At 33.4% G+C, this 18,263-nt stretch overlaps 1 protein-coding gene across 1 annotated transcript; it reads right to left on the reverse strand.

Annotated features, from left to right (window-relative positions):
* Window positions 1-348: 348 nt before the first annotated feature.
* LOC127700991 (uncharacterized) lies at window positions 349-17,640 on the reverse strand. The gene is made up of 2 exons (XM_052204746.1): window positions 17,570-17,640; window positions 349-3,613 (listed from the first exon to the last, which is right to left on the reverse strand). The coding sequence occupies exon 2, from the start codon at window positions 3,596-3,598 to the stop codon at window positions 686-688; it is 2,913 nt and encodes a 970-aa protein (XP_052060706.1). The 5' UTR covers window positions 3,599-3,613; window positions 17,570-17,640; the 3' UTR covers window positions 349-685.
* Between the last annotated feature and the right edge of the window lie 623 nt (window positions 17,641-18,263).

Below are 18,263 nucleotides of genomic sequence, written 5' to 3' on the forward strand. Positions count from 1 at the left end.
TATGGGTTTTACACACTGTTAAAGGTCGTACAGTGCCCTATAGATGTTGACATGCTTTGGGCTTGTATAACTTACTATACAGTATGGGTTTTACACATTGTTAAAGGTCGTACAGTGCCCTATAGATGTTGACATCCTTGTTCTTTGTCCTCTGGTGGATAATTTCATTTGAAATCATACTAAATCTTCACATTTTATACCAAATCTTCACATTTATACCAATAATAAATTGGTATGCATAAAAAACTGAAAAATAATGCAATGAAATGTTAAATAATTTAATTTTAAATTTTGAACAAAATATTTGATGTAAATTGTAACAAGGTGGCACACAATTTGCTTACCTCATCCAATTAAATTTAAGTAAACATTAGAAACAAGCACAGTTAAAATGTGAATGTAATGTGTAGCAAGTGAGCACACAATTTGTATTTTTAAGTTAATAACAAAGGTCCTGTCCATGGTTAATAATTGAGATGCACCCAAAATGTTGATATTTTTTTTTTCTTTTTCATGCACTGTTTATTGTTTCGAGTGTGACATTTGTAATACTTGTATATGTTTTAGCATGTTATAAATGAAATTTTGAAAGTATTTGAGAGCTATTACCCCATTTAGCCTGTTTAGTAAATTACAAACAACATAACCATGATAACTATTTACAACTATAAGCTGTCTGATCATGTCAATCAGACCCTTCACTTTCACCACTTTGATCAGACTCATGGTACAAACATTGATCGGATTCACTGAACAAATATTCAGTAAAATTATCAGATGTACGTTTCCCCCTTCTCTTATGTAAGTCTATCATCCTCTCCATGTGAGGTAACAGATGTCCTTGATAATGTACACAGCTGTTTATAATCACAGCAGAGGCTAGACATTGCAATGATCCTGTACCCACGGGACACAATGGACTTGATGACGTTTGGGAATACCAGATGGGTGTTCGGTTAGCAGCATCTATACAGTCAGTGTGAGCACCAGCTCCATACAGTGCTTGGATTATATTCATTTGATCAGTTTGACTCTCTGATCCATCACTAGGCAAGACACGGTAAGCTAAATGAAGAGGTGTCATTCCATAGTTGTCTATGGTATTAGAATCTGCTCCTGAACGTAGCAATATCTCAACTAATTTTTGTGATCCTGTAACTTCTTTCTCTAAATCTTTTGCTTTTTTATGAGTTACCACAGGAGTGACATAATGCAAGAGACTTTGTCCAACACAGTTCCTCAGGTCATCACTGACTACTCTTTTCATGAACTTTGAAAACTTTGTGCTCTGCTCTTCGCTCTTGTCATAACTATCAAGTACTTTTACGGCTAAGAGCAGAGGTGCAATATCTGAAAACATTCTTTGTTTCTTTGGTGTGCCTAAGTAGTGGAGGAAGAAACATTTACCAATTGCCATTAGCTCATCAAAAGTTAACTGCATTAATTTTGTCTCTGTCAAAACAATGGTTGTTAAGTTAGTAATAAACTTCTGCAATGTCTCAGTCTTTGTATAATCTCTAACAACATAGGTTTCCTCTTGTGATATATATCTCAAAAAGCATGGAAAGCTGTATGTGACTACAGCAACAAAATCTTTAATTTGATTGAGTTTGTAATACTCTGTGGACAATGTTTCGAATGCCTTTAGCGTCTCATGAGAACCAAATCCAACAAGTCGCTCGTGTATTAATGCACCTTTTAACAGAATAGCCAAACGTGTATTTGTTTTTTTGTCCAACTCATTACTGTTGAGACAAGTGAGGTGAGATTTGATTGATTTTTCTGGTGGATTCACTATAACGATTGGTGCAGTACCGCTTCTTATTAATTTTTCATGCCATTTTTTCACCAACCTGATAGTAATCCTGGCATTATCAGCCATATCCAGGTAGACAAACTCCATGCTGATGTTGGAATCACCTTCAAATGGATTCAGCAACTTCATAGCAATAAAAGTTTTTATTTGAAAATCTTTTTCCCAAGGTGAAATGTTAATTGGATTTTGAATGCTCTCTACTTTCATGATTTTTTTGGTTCTATTTGAAACTTTCTGTTGCCTTATTTTTTCTGCAGCATTCCAACATCTGACAGAATCTTTATAGAACCCAAATTTGGCATAATAAGCCCCAGCAGCTTCTAATGCGTCAAACTTGGCTTGAAACGGAACCTTTCGTTTACCTAGGCACGTATGTACTAACCTCCTCCCAGCACTTGCTAAAATTACAACTGGATGTACATACCCATAATTACCACGGTCATCAGCACAAACTGCGTTGTTTGTAGTTTGGTCAACACTGCAAGACTTAAGAACAGTATCTATATTTGTTTCAATGCCATCTGACAGGTCCTCTGACGGACGTACAGGATAATATTTGATAATGTTGGCATTATTGATATCTGACCCATCACTTTTACCGAGGTGACGTAGCAAATGACTTGAGATCTTACATTTTCTAATCAAATCCTTATGACGAAGCTCGTAACCTAACAAAGTCATGCCTTGATCATTCTTTATACTGGCTATGTTGGGTACTTTGGCCAGTAATAATGGCAAACAAGCTTCATACAGATCTTCTGCTGGGTTGATTATTATTAAGTTGCTACTCTCTTCTGGAAGCACAGCTTTAAATATGTCATAAAGTTGGCTCTCAGAACATTTCTCAACAGCTCCATTATCAATCAACATTTTCACAATTTCAAGTTTTGGACAAAAGGGTACAGGAATGTTTTCATTCTTCTTGTTTTCAACATCAATGTCATCACAACTCTCTTTTTCCTCCTTCTCATCATCGGTGTCATCCTCATCATCAGTTTTGTTTTTATCACAATCATCTTCAGTTTTGTTATCATCTCCATCTTCATCATCATCATCATCATCATCAACTTCTTCATAACCAAATGTTGGCCATGGTGCATAAGAAAAGACCTTCATAGAAAACATTAACAGATTACAGTTCCCCACATTTTTTGCAGGGTCAGCTTTATATTCCAATAAATAACGAACCATGTCTTCCTCCTGGTTAGATATTGCCCATAACATTGGTTTGCTATCGCCATCATTGCCATTGACGTCAGCCTCACAGTACTCCACCAGAAACTTCACCAGTTCCAGATTTCCAATCTTGCAAGCCAACGACAATGGGATGTGATCATTATGATGTTTGTTTGTAACTTTCATCAATTCCTTTCTCTGTTCTTTTGAACAAACACCTAATATGGCTGTTATATACCTTTCAGCGTTGGTTATGACCCTTGATTTATCCTTCAATTCTTTCAGATTTTTTAGTTTTTCTTTTGAATGCATTCCAAGAAGCATTGATTCTAAGTACATCTTCAGTTCATTAGATTTATTCGGTGGTTTTGTAGCTAAGATTAAATCAAGAATTATGCTTTTTATAGATTTAAAAGTTTCTTGTTTAACTCCATCCCCATAATTAAATGTCTTTTGGATATTTTCGTGGCTTGTATTTTCGCAACCATCGTTCTGTAAGTCAGAGTGATAGCAATTACTGTTAACATCAACATTTAAACGTCGTCTTTTAGAGCATTTTTCGTATGAAGAAGTGTCCTCAAAACATGAGTCGTTTGTAGAATCCATTGCTGTTCTTTCAATCTGGAAAAAAACAAAACTATAACTTAAACAACTTACAAATGTAACTTTCAAATAAAATGATAAACCCAGTTTAAATCATGATCTATTGAACAAATATCAATCTAGAGTGGTATCAATTTACTGAAACACCCAGATTAGTGATCAATTTTTTCACAATACAGCTTACAGTACTTACAATATTGATGTTGTCTTAGCTGAAAGACACTGTCATCATATTTTCACTTTGTTGTTCTCTCACCTTTTTAATGGGTCCCTTACACAAACTTGAAATTGATGTATTTATGATTTTAAACCCCTGTTATGTTTGAAATTAATGTTTGGTAGCCCAAGAGATTTTATGTTGTCAACAGTGAGATCATAAATAAATAGTCAAGCTTTTTTTAAATGAAGGACTCAATCTAATTGGTCAGTCAATTTATTTCATGATTAAGCGATACAAATTTAAAAAGGAACTAGAGAAAACTGACATTTTTATGTGAGGCAAACTTATGCATACAAACCAAATGTTCATAGATGGTCAATTTTTATAAATTTTGACACCAGTAATCAATTCAGGATGTTCTCGGTTAATACAAGTTTTGTAAAAATCCAAGCATTATGACACATGTTTTGGTGGGCATTTTGGTAAACAATGGACAAAAAAACAATAATTTTGACACAGAGAATCAATTCACATTAATGATAACTTTTTCATTTAAATCAATGCAAGAAATGTGATTCTCAGAATTTATCCTTTTTTAAACAAAAAACTAAGTTTTTTTTTCAAAATTAATGAGCCAAATTTCCCCAAAATATAATTTGGACATCTACACAACTGTGCAACATTTCATTGGCCTCCTACCTATCCTTTTCGAGTTTTTGCATTTATTAAAGACATTTCTCAAAACTTATAAGCAGAATTTCACCAAAATATAGTATGCGCATAAACATGTTATGCACAACGACTTTGCAAAATTTCACTGGCCTCCTACATATACTTTTGGTATTTTTGCATTAACAAAAACTGTGAACAAACAGACAGACATACAAAGTGAAAACTATAGGGCTTCCTCATCCTCAATATGGGGCCCATGTCTAGTTTTTAGCTTTTCCATGTATTAGTTAGTCAACCCCAAACAATAAACCCAGGATGAGGGTCAAGGTGCATACTGATGTGCACTTCACCAAGGATGAGGGCCGTGGTGCACTTCACCTTTGTAAAAAATGTTGACACTGCGAGAAAAGCATGGTGTAATACGTATGTTTGTAACTGTGTCATTGTTCATGATATTGTACTCTAAAATACTAGAGGAGTCTTGTTAGGTTGCTATCATAAATGGTTTATAATGCTGAATACTTATATGATTATAATTTAATTTAACTCGCATGAAATAGATATATAGTATAATATAGTTTTTTGTGTATTCTAATATTATGAAAAAGGTGAGGTACTGGATGTTTCAGCTGCTCACCCCTATCACAAAAAGGTTGTGAATTTTATAAACACCAACATGCAAGCACAATAAGTTCTTGCTATACACGGTCAATCAGACTTTAATTGTTAAGTGAATTTATAGTTTATCTACTTCTTATGCATCTGAGAAACCGACCAATCACAAAAACTGAATTGAGTAATTGACCAATAAACAATGAAAAAGCCTGACGGACATGTACACCTTACAATCATTCCAGTACACAAACTTTGGTTGACTTATTACTTTAATATAGTATCTGAGATACAGACCTGACCATAAAAATTTAACCTTGATCACTGATCAATGAATCTTGAGATCAAGGTCAATTGAACCCTGTTTGACATACAAGTAGACCTTGTAAGGATCCCATATACAGCTGTATGAATATGGTATAATTATTCATAATGAGTAAGAAACTCGCTGGACAAAAAAAAAACTAGGTTTATTTTGAACCCTGAAAATGAGGTCAAGGACAATGGACATTTACCAGCTAGCAGACAAAAACTATGTAACATCTTCATTACAATGATATGAAGCGTTTTTACACTAGTTTATATGTCATTGAAGCTGGATTATAAAGCGTTTTACAATAGTCTATATGTCATTGAAGATGGATAAGCATCCCAATTTCTGGCATTATAGTCGCAAGTGTGAAAAAAAAAATATTGCATAATTATATTCAGCAGTACTTCCTTACCATGTCAACAAAGTTTCAAATTGAATTTCCAAATAACAAGAGAGAAACAGGAACTTCATTGAAAATTGCCAAGGGAGATAATTCTTATAGCTATATATTGGCAATCAGCAGATAAATAGAAATACTGCTCCCCTCCCCTTAAACAAATCATTGCAAGAGTGGAAATATCTAAAAAAAGAAATATTCTCATTTGGTTCTTAAGATGCATGTAAAAGTTTAAAACTGTACAAGTGACTACAGTAAAAATGCAGAAACTGAAATTTCATTTAAAAAATGTCAAAGCTAGAAAAAAAAATTGTAGACTGAGCTTATATACATGATATATAGCCCAATCAATCTATATATATTAGCTCAAACAGAAATAAGATTTACTGAACATGATAAAGCAATTTTATTTTTAGGTCTTTTTCCCTGTCCTCAATATTACACAGACAGACATATAATAAAATAGTTTTACAAGTCTCTGACATTAACACTTCAAAAAAGATTGAAATATTGGCTCAAATCACAGGCGCTTATGGGATTGCCCCCCCTCCCCCCTTTTTTTTTGTGTTTAAATTTTCTTAGTAAACGTTCTTTAAATATTTCGCCTATTTGAATTCTAATTTTTCATAGAGGGGCAGCATATTTAAACTACTGTTACTGTAATTATTTACAGTAATATCGCATGATTAAGCGGATGAAAACCATAAGTAAGTTAAAATTAAAGAACCTTTGTGAGCTTGTGAGCATGCTCACATACCCCACGCCCCCACATTAATTGTCACTTGGCAAACAAAGTATCACCAGGTTCCTAAGTTCAAAGACTTATAACTCCTACTAAAGTCAACTGATAAAAAATTCATGTGGATATGCACATTTACATTTTATGGTACCAGTTTCAGGTGCATGTCAAACAAGAGGCTCTCAAGAGCCTGAATCGCTCACCTGTATTTCAGAGGAGAAGATTTTTAAATGTTAGCAAACTTGATGAACAAATTGTGTAAAATTGTCTTTAAAGGGCAATAACTCCTTAAGGGGTCAATTGACAATTATGGTCATATTAACTTTTATGTAGATCTTACTTTGCTGAACATTATTGCTGCTTACAGTTTATATATATCTATAATAGTATTCAAAATAATAACAAAATCAAAGCGCGAAAGCGCTGTAAAGGCAGTTAATTACAGGTTGTGTGTATTTTTAGTCCAGTTATATCATTATCTTGCATAGTACAGTGTACTTATCAGAGGTGGCTTTCAGTATTTAAGATTTAGAGTTCTCTAATGCTACTGAACAAGTTTTATGAATGTCATATTCTGAGCACTATATGAAGGCGTTTGTTCTCACTTGTTTATGAACTTGTGCATTATGTCCAGTTTGTACCTTTTTTATCTATGTTTATAGTCAAATTAGTTATCAAAGGTACCAGGATTATAATTTAATATGCCAGACTCGCGTTTCGTCTACATAAGACTCATCAGTGACACTCAGATCAAAATAGTTATAAAGCCAAACAAGTACAAAGTTGAAGAGCATTGAGGACCCAAAATTCCAAAAAGTTGTGCCAAATACGGCTAAGGTAATCTATTCCTTGGATAAGAAAATCCTTAGTTTTTCGAAAAATTCAAAGTTTTGTAACAGGAAGTTTACAAAAATGACCATATAATTGATATTCAAATACTGTTTAAAATAGTTAGGCATTTTCTTTTTAGTAAATGTTATCAACTGTATTTTATTCTCTGCAAATGTGGTTTGTTACTGGTAAGTATGGATGATAGTTGTTTCATTGGCAATCATAACACATTATTTATATAATGATCTATATTCAACGACCTCAGGTACAAAAAAAATGTACGTAACTAAACTGTGATGGGAAACCTTTGACTTCTTTCTTTTATATAAACTTTTGATTTGGTACCATAGAACTATGTAGAATAAATGTACATTGCAACATGTCAACTCTTTCAATGACAATACTTTTTTAGAAACTATAACTCCAAGCAAAATCATATTTCCAAGTTTAAAGTAATTTATGAATGAAAAAAGGAGTTCTTAATTAAGAAATAAACTGATTCGCTGAGCGCAGCTGGATACACCCGCAGAGGTCCAACCCTGAACAGTTGGGGCAAAAATTGACACAATATTCAAGCTTGATACAGGTCTGAATTTGGATTGTAATTAAATATTTGACATATTATAGTTTCTGAATAAATGTAGTCAAAGAACTTGAAATCGGTTATATGAATTGAATTTATATTCAATTAAAGATTTCTTGCTGTTGTGCAATAAACTGTGCTGTTGCGCAATACTTAATAAATCTGTTGCCAGACAGACTATAAACAAATAAAGTTCAATTTCTTCGCAATGTCATATTTGAAATTTATGAAAATCTATAAGGAGATTACATCAATAGCTATAAATAATTCACCAAAGTTTCATGCGAACTGCTTAAAGCATTTTTGAGTTGTTGTCCAACAACAGTGCACACGCTGAAATGTCTTGCCTTCTTTACTAATCACTGATATTATGTTGATAGTCCTTAATATAATGCTTTATTACAACTGTCACATAAACTTAACATTAACCAAGAAAACTAAACATTGACCAATGAACCATGAAAATGAGGTCAAGGTCAGATGAACCATGCCAGGCAGGCATGTACAGCTAACAATTCTTCCATACAACAAATATAGTTGACCTATTGCTTATAGTTTAAGAAAAACAGACCAAAACACAACTAAATACGAAAGCAAAGGTCCAGCCCTGAACAGTTGGGGCAAAAATGGACACAATATTCAAGCTTGGTTCAGGTCTGAATTTGGATTATTATTAAATATTTGACATATAATAGGTTTCTGAATAAATGTAGTCAAAGATCTTGAAATTGGTTATATGAATTGAATATGCAATTAAAGATTTCTTGCTGTTGTGCAATACTTAGTAAACCTGTTGTCAGACTATAAACAAATAAAGTTCAATTGATTCTCAATGTCATACTAGAAATTTATGAAAATAAAAAGGGAGCTTACAACAATAGATATAAACAATTCACCAAAGTTTCATGAGAATTGGTGACAGCATATTTGAGTTATTGTTCGAAAACTGGAAAATCACGCCTTTTTTTAATGAATAAAACCCCATAACTCAGAAATGTAAAATGTAAAATTTATAAAATTCTAAAGGGAGCTTTCATCAATACATACAAACAATTCACCAAAGTTTCATAAGAATTGCTGAAAGCATTTTAGAGTTTTTGTCCGAAAACTGGAAAATCCCCCCTTTTTTATGAATAAAACCCTGTAACTCGGAAACGTATCATCTAAAATTTATAAAAATCGAAAGGGAGCTCATGTCAATAGATATAAACAATTCACCACAATTTCTTGCAAGTTGGTGAAAGCATTCTTGACTTATTGTCCGAAAACTGGAAAATCCCCCTTTTTTTAAAGAATAAAACCCCATAACTCGGAAACGTAAAATCTAAATTTTATAAAAAATGAAAGGGAGCTCACGTCAATAGATATAAACAATTCACCAAAGTTTTATGCAAATTGGTAAAAGCATTTTTGAGTTAATGTCCCACATGTTGACGACGGACGGACAGTTGGACAACGGTATACCATAATACGTCCCATAAACGGGCTTATAAAAACTTAACAGAGCAATGAACTGTGAAAATGAGGTCAAGGTCCAATAAAACCTGCGCGACTGATATAAAGATCATAAAATATTTCCATACACCAAATATAGTTGACCTATTGCATATAGTATTAGAAAAAAAGACCAAAACTCAAAATCTTAACTTCGACCACTGAACCATGAAAATGAGGTCAAGGTCAAATGACACCTGCCAGCTAGACATGTACATCTTACAATCATTCCATACACCAAATATAGTAGACCTATTGCATACAGTATAAGAAAAACAGACCAAAACACAAAAACTTAACTATAACCACTGAACCATGAAAATGAGTTCAAGGTCAGATGACACCTGCCAGTTAGCCATGTACACCTTACAGTCCTTCCATACACCGAATATACCTGACCTATTGCTTATAGTATCTGAGATATGGACTTGACCACCAAAACTTAACCTTGTTCACTGATCCATGAAATGAGGTTGAGGTCAAGTGAAAACTGTCTGACGGACATGAGGACTTTGCAAGGTACGCACATACCGAACATAGTTATCCTACTACTTATAATAAGAGAGAATTTAACATTACAAAAAATGTCAACTTTTTTTTCAAGTAGTCACTGAACCATGAAAATGAGGTCAAGGACATTGGACATGTGGCTGACGGAAACTTCGTAACATGAGGCATCCATATACAAAGTATGAAGCATCCAGGTCTTCCACCTTCTAAAATATAAAGCTTTTAAGAAGTTAGTTAACACCGCCGCCGCCACATCACTATCCCTATGTCGAGCTTTCTGCGACAAAAGTCGCAGGCTCGACAAAAACTGGAAAATCCCAATAAAACCCCATAACTCAGAAATGTAAAATCTAAAATTTATAAAATTCTAAAGGGAGCTTACGGATTGATAATTTAGTCTTAGATGCAAGATTTTTTTATCAGTTGTTAGTGGCTTTGAACTAGCTGTCAGTAACTGCGAGTACTCTCAGATCTGTACTTAGTGTCTTTTTGTTGTTTGGATGTACAACTACCCGACCACGTCCACTTGTATTTGTATTTATCCATCTAATGAGTTACATGAGTTAAGCCTCTTTCAACTGATTTTTATAGTTCGTTCTTATATTGTACTGTTACACCACTGTCCCAGGTTAGGGGGAAGGTTGGGATCCCTCTAACATGTTTAACCCCGACACATTCTGTATGTACATGTATGTGCCTGTCCCAAGTCAGGAGCCTGTAATTCAGTGGTTGTCGTTTGTTTATGTGTTGCATATTTGTTATATTCGTTCATTTTTTGTATATAAATTAGGTTGTTAGTTTTCTTGTTTGAAATTGTTTTACATTGTCATTTCAGGGCCTTTTATAGCTGACTGTGAGGTATGGGCTTTGCTCATTGTTGAAGGCCATACTGTGACCTATAGCTGTTAATTTCTGTGTCATTTGGTCTCTTGTGGAGAGTTATCTCATTGGCAATCATACCACATCTTCTTTTTTATATTTACATCAACAGATATAAACAATTCACCAAAGTCAAGGTGAGACAACAAAACTTAGTGGTAAGATCTCTGAAATTTTTTACACAGTACAAGTTTTTCTCATTGTTGGAGATTGTACGGTGACAGTAACACCTGTAACTGCTTAAACCCATTTCTTATGCACTTTAGTTCGATAAACTCACTGAATATCATACCACATCTCCTTATTTTTATATGCATTACAATTTACATGTGCATGTAATTATAAATATATATATATCAGAACAAAATTCATTGCGTCACTTTTATTTCTGCATCCTTTGGCACAATACAAGTTCTAAAATTACACAACATAAAACAACTAAATGTTATTTCAGATGAAAGTTTTGTTTCAGTTCCATTCATAGGATTTGTTAGAATTTTGTATGTTTTGCCAAGTCCAATAATTCGCTCTTTGAGCACATGTTAATTGGAGACTTTTCTATTCCGTATAAGAGTTTTGGAACTAATTCTGTTTCTTTTTTTGAAAAAAGTTAGCAAACAAATCTTGCACATTTAAACCTTTGTCTACCATCACACTGTCACCTGGATAGCTGGATCACATAATTGAACTACATTTTGTATTCTACATCTTTCAACTATTTCATAGTCACTGGTAGAACCAACATATGCATTAGAGACATAGTTGACTAAACCACCAGACTTCGAACATACAAGTATTTTCAGTGTTTCTGTTTTTATATGATGAAAAGGTTGCCTGAGCTCTAGGAGCTTTAGTTTTATCACGGGATATTCTGTGCTGTCAATAATAATCCAAGTCGTAGGAAACTTTAATTTGAAGTTGGATGGCGAAAAATGCCTGACTAAACCACTAGATGGTCAAGTGTTAGCCTCACACCACTGTTTATGCATAAAAACAATCCATGTATACACAATATTCTTAACACTAGATTCAATCTAGAATCTAGAAAGTTCAAAGTTGGTTGTATAATGCCTCAATTTCATCAAAGTCATAAAAAAACTGATTTTCAACTGACACCCTATCAATTTGAAAATATATGTATCTCAAACAATGTGCTGTTGGACCAAGTGTGGTCAAAACAAATAAAAATTTAGTATACAACTCTAAACTGGTATAAAAATGCATGGCTGTGTCACGTGTCTTCATTTCAAAATTCTCTGATGAAAACATAGACATTGATTGTGTTTGCGTAATTCCATCTTTGAAGCTCAACATTAGCTCAGCAGTTGGTGATGGACAGTCATAAATCCTTTCTGCAGTATGAATGACTTCTTCAGGAAAACCAACTTTACAATCAAAACTTTCCTCTAGATTTCTACTACAATATTCATCAAGTTTAGTTCTTTTGTTTTCACAGGAAACTGCCCTGATTTTTCTTTTTGCGGACGATTTAGTCTCTTGCTTGGTCCAGGAAAATAGGCTGGGAATGGCAGTAGACCTAAGTCTCTGTATGGTGGGTTTGCGCCCTGAAAAAGGTTATAAAACATTAGTTTTTTGATAATTAAATGAACTTCCATTAGCAATGTATACTTTGTATTACCTGGCGAAATATTAACTAGATTTTTTCATTACAATCTGGATAAAACTATGTTTGCCTGATTCAATGTATGTTATGTAAATCCAAAGGACAAACAATGAGAGACATATGCAACAAACGTACATTGTTTGTACCTAAATAACTATAATATTGATGAGAGCATGTCATTGTTTTGTTTCTGTTAACATTGTCATTGATATTTTTCAAGAAAGTCTATGAGGCATAGCTTATGCATTCCTGTCATTACTACATTAGCATAATTACTGCTAAAATAATTCTCAGTATGATATACCTCTTGTAAGAAATCATTATAACTGTAGCAATCACCAAAAAATCTCAAACAGATCACATTGAATCGTAATCCAAAAAATTATGACGTCTTGAATTAACCACCCCTTTTATTCTAAAACGATAATTGCGGTTGTAAACAGACTTTGGTTTATTCGCATGGCGATTACATATATAACTATATATTTCAAAAAGAAAATAGAGTTTTACCATGAATAGTTTCCTGCACGTAGTCTTTTTCAGTAAAATGTGCCTTGCAAACAACAGCTGATTGAGATGGACTCCACGATGAAATCGTGTTCTCGTCCAATCTGCGTTTGGGCCATGGCGTTGATCCAACTTTTCCTTCTTTTTAAGTCATTTGGAAATGCATGTCCTCCTCTTAAATGACATCCAGGTACACAACAACAAGTACTTGGCATCGTTAATTTAAAATGTAACTGAAATAGTTGCACAGTGCAGAAACCGGAAGTTGAGGAACAGGATCGGCTACCACGGCGCCACCTATTCAGGAACGATAATTTGCTACTTTATATAACTGCGAAATAACAATAACGTTAGACGGGTTCACGTGCATAAACAGAAATGCGCTTTAAATTGTATAATATAATTAATGTTCAGTCGACTCTTAATTATTATATCAACGACTGAAATGATTTATAAACATCTAGATTGCAGATAACACTCGAAATTAACCCGAGCTCTTTCCACACGGAATTCAAATAATTCTAGTTTGTCAATCAGTTGACTGCTTATAATGCAAAATACAAATATATCAAAAGTTTTTAAAACTAACAAAACACAATGATCGTTTCTCTATTTTCCAATGTAAATGAAATGAAACAAAAAACATTTTATATCACAATAAGAAGAGGAGAGAATTCAACATTTCCGGATCTACTTGGAGCCTAATGACCCCCCACGTAGATAAGTTGCATATCGCGGAAGGAAGGATTAACCCGGCAACTAGAAAGGCATTAAAGCACTGCCTTTAAAAACTGCAAAATTTTGTTAAAACTACCAATTTGGTGGCAGCAACCCAACAATGGGTTGTTCGATTCGTCTGAAAATTTCAGAGCTGATAGATCTTGACCAATTGAACAATTTTACCCCCATGTCAGATTTGCTCTAAAAGCTTAAGTTTTTGAGATATAAGCCAAAAACTGCATTTGACCCCTATGTTCTATTTTTAGCCATGGCGGCCATGTTTGTCGATGGATCAAAACTTTGGATACAATTTATAAACTAAATACCCTAAGGAACATTTAGTTAAAGTTTGAAGGTATTTGGCCCAGTAGTTTCAGAGAAGATTTTTGAAATATTTTACGACGACGACGGACGCCAAGTGATGGCGGTGAGCTACAAATGGGAGTGAAATAAATTAGTCCATTTTCTGAATTTTTTTCTGCACTCAATTTTTTCAGTTTGATTAAAATTTTATGCTGAATTGGAACATCTATTTAGATTCACAAAAAAATGTTGCATCTTTTTGGGGATCTAAAATCAGAAAAGTGGAAGGATATCATGTTTACTGGAAGTGGTGCAGACTAGTAAAATCAATAAACAGAAAGTATAAAAAAGCAGTTTTGACTTCAGGGTTTCACAACTTTTTATTCTTCGTGGCATGAGGCACTTTTTTCCCATTAAATCACAATTTCACATTACTATATACATAATATGTACATGAAAAAAAAAATTCTATGTAGAATTTTATTTAAAAAATTTTTCAAAGATCAGCTGTTTTGCATGTACCGGTAAGCATATGGAGCAATCAATTACAAGATTGCAACCTTATGTCCTTATCATCAACAAAGTTCCATGAAATTCTGTTGTGTGGATTCATAGGAGTTGCAATGACAAACTGTTGCAGTAGTATATATAGGCCAAAATTGTAAGTTCAAAGGGGCTGTTGATATGCACATCAGTGAGTAGTACTAGTATGTTCTTATCATCTACAAATTTTCATGAAATTCCATTCTGTGGATTCAGAGGAGTTGCTATGACAAACTGTTGCAGTAGTATATTTAGGCTGAAATTATAATTTCAAAGGGGCATAACTCCTAGAAAAAAAATTGAATCATAATTTCCTGTCGATATGCGGGTCCTACTAAAAAGCGCCCGGGAGCGCCCGGGTGAAGAAAAAGCGCCCGGGGAAAAGAAAAAGCGCCCGGGGTCAGGCTTCTACAATAACTTTTTTTTCAACTTGTCCAGTAGGACAAGTACATACCAAAACTTACTTGTCCGAATGAAATTGTAACTTGTCCAAAAAAATCTTAATAATAAACTTTTTTGCATTTTAAGTTGATTCAAGGAACAAAATGAATTAAAACAATAGAACAGAATTTGATTTATATCTTTTGAAATACTATTCAAAAATATGAGTCGAATACAACTGAATCTAGTCATGTCACAGGACTTAGGTTCTACATGTAGTTCATCAATGCCAAAGTCTCACCAGATTCTGCACATGAGGCACCGTCTGATAGGGCTGTCAATGTACACTCATTGGATTTGTATCCTGGTTTTTTTAAAGTTGAAAAAAGTTTATTCAAATGCAATCAATAAAAAAAAAAGATGAGGTATAATTGCCAATGAGACAACTCTCTGCAAGAGACCAAATGACACATAAATTAACAACTATAGGTCACCGTATTGCAAGTATTGTTTTTTTCTACATTATGATCAAATATGATTTTGTGAATTTAATGGTAAATAATTTTTCATTTTTATCTAAAAAATATTTTTGTTAAAAAAATTACCAGTATGTTATTTATTATAAAGCAACAGAATAAGGTAGGAAAAGGAGGTACTGATTTGTCTTGGTCCCGAAATGTCTCCTGCGTTGCCAAACTGTCTACTAATCATGTCTATTAAATATGTCTCCTATGGTGCCAAACTGTCTATTAAACATGTTAAACTTGGAGCCGAATCGTTTCTGAGCTTGTGACGAACTGTCTTGTAAAGTTACCTTATCTACAAAGCGCATCGCATCACTGATTCGGATCAGTAAGACTGGTTTCCGAGAATAGTATGCATTTTACCTGTTAAAAAGTACCTGACAAAGAACCAGTTTTAAATTATCGATTGCAAGTAAACATGTCTTGTCTTCATCCTTTTTTCTTGTTTTTTGTTTATAATTACTTTGTTCATCAAAGTTGGATTAAATTTACTTTCTGCAGAATAATTTTACTTGTCCCGTCGGACAAGCTTGATATAGTTTTTACTTGTCCGACCCTTTTTCCCTCTGGTACCGGACAATCGGACAAGCGTTATTGTCGAGCCCTGGGGGTAGAAAAAAAAAGCGCCCGGGGAAAAGAAAAAGGCGCCCGGGGAAAATATATAGATATTGTATTGGCATGAGACAACTTTATGTCGATGAAATAAGTTATGCACATTGATTTTTTTTTTATTTTAGACAAGTATTTTGCAAATTCAGATAATAGACACTTGTAATAAAGCACAAAAACAAGTATGAATGTTTCAATTTTAACAATAATATATGAATACTATTTCGAAAGACAGATAATAATGGATCACAGTTTATGCTGAAGATTTATAAAATGTTAGACATCAAAAGACATGTTTTTCAAAAACGATATCAAAATGAAAAATGCAAAAACAACTTAAATTTCACAGATAAATATTAATTTTATAAAATTAAAAGAGTTACACGTTATTTAAGAACGATAAAAGTGACACGCACATGTATATCAGCATTAGCAAATAAAACAATTATACTATGCATGTTAAAAGCAGGTGTTTGGTATAAAACAAATAACATTGAATCACCGTAGTTAAAACAAGGGGGTAAAAAGCAGGAGTTTGGTTTAAATTTAAAACTAAGCATTTAAACACTGATAAGCATAGCCATTAAAACAGTTTTAGTTTTATAAAAAGATATAATAAATCTATATCAGCATCTGCATATAAAACATTTACTATTGTTAGTATTGTACTAAAAGAAAAAAGTAAATATTAAAACACTGATAAGCATAGCCATTAAAACAGTTTCAGTTTTATAAAAAGATATAATAAATCTATATACGCTTGTTTATATTTACTTACTTACTTATATTCAATTTTGAAATCTAAAATGTAAAAGTGCAACAACACTATCTACACACTTTAGATGTAGCATCGTACATATCCTCCATTTATATCAAGGACAAAACAAGCAATAATTTTTTATTCAGGAAAACATTTATTGTTATAAAATATTATTATTTTATTCTCTCGGCGCTTGTTTTTCTTCCCCGGGCGCTTTTTCTTTTCCCCGGGCGCTTTTTTTTCTTCCCCGGGCGCTTTTTCTTTCCCCCGGGCGCTTTTTCTTTTCCCGGGCACTCCCGGGCGCTTTTTAGTAGGACCGCGATATGCACATCTACACAGTATGTCTTTGTCATAATCTACATAGTTTTATGAAATTCTGATGTGTGTTTTGAGTTGCTATAACAAGAACAGGACTGACAGAAAAACAGACCGGCCAAAAACATTTTACCCTACGTATTATAAGATGATATATTAAAGAATATATTATATATTTAAAAAGATAATTTAACCACCGAAAAATAGTAATAAAAAGGAGGTCCCTCCCACAAGCACCTGTGGCAATTTCTCTTTCAGTGTGTTTGTTCCCCGTCACCAATATTAACCGGGCATATAATAAAATGGTTTTACAAGACTTAATTAGTCTCTCATATTAACACATAACTTTGAAATATTGGCTGAAATGTTTCTTTAGCTGTTTAGTATTGTTGTTTTAGTAAATTGACATTTTGTACTATAAAGATTTGTTGACTCCTGATTTATTATGATATAATATTTGTTTGTGTTTGCATTATGATGCCAATCTTTTTCACCTACACTAAAGAAAACTCATCTCTTTGGTCTACATGGATAATCTGTGAACATTTAATCAGCGGGAAAAGGGCGGCAACTGAAAAAATATCTAGAATAGCACCAGCCAATCCCGTGACAGTAACACAAACACATTTAAATTCTTAACGTCAATATGTTGAGGATCACAAGAGGGAACTTGCTCGGGAAACTAAAAATCTGAATATATCTATAATAAATTTCAAAATATTTATTTTTATTTTTGTTGTTGTATAAAGATAAAGATATTTCTATTCCAATTAAAAAAACATGGATTGAATTTGCTTGTTCTAGCATTTATACATTAAGGATTATGCACCAGAACTAAAAAGATCTAAGTCTGGGCTACTACCTGCTTTGGTAAGGAATTCCATAACCTAATTGTTCTTGGGTGGAAATTCGTAATTTGAAGGCAAGAATGGCTGTACAAATGTATGTTTTCTTGAAGCTAATATATAGGTATTGCTTGTTTGAGATTAAGCTGGTCACTCACACTTTGTTCATAGTTTGAACGAAGCGATAATTACAAGCGGATTCCAGTCAGTTAATTTGAGATGGAAGCTAGTCAGTGATGTTGAATTTTGTATAGCATGGTGACTTATGCAAAATTTCTTTTTGTTGTAGTGTTGGTCAGCTTTGATATTCAAGCAAAGAAGTTCCGTAGCTATATCAATTTTAGGTA

The sequence above is a fragment of the Mytilus californianus genome, unplaced genomic scaffold (assembly GCF_021869535.1).
Source record: "Mytilus californianus isolate M0D057914Y unplaced genomic scaffold, xbMytCali1.0.p SCAF_5, whole genome shotgun sequence".
Lineage (NCBI taxonomy): Eukaryota > Metazoa > Mollusca > Bivalvia > Mytilida > Mytilidae > Mytilus > Mytilus californianus.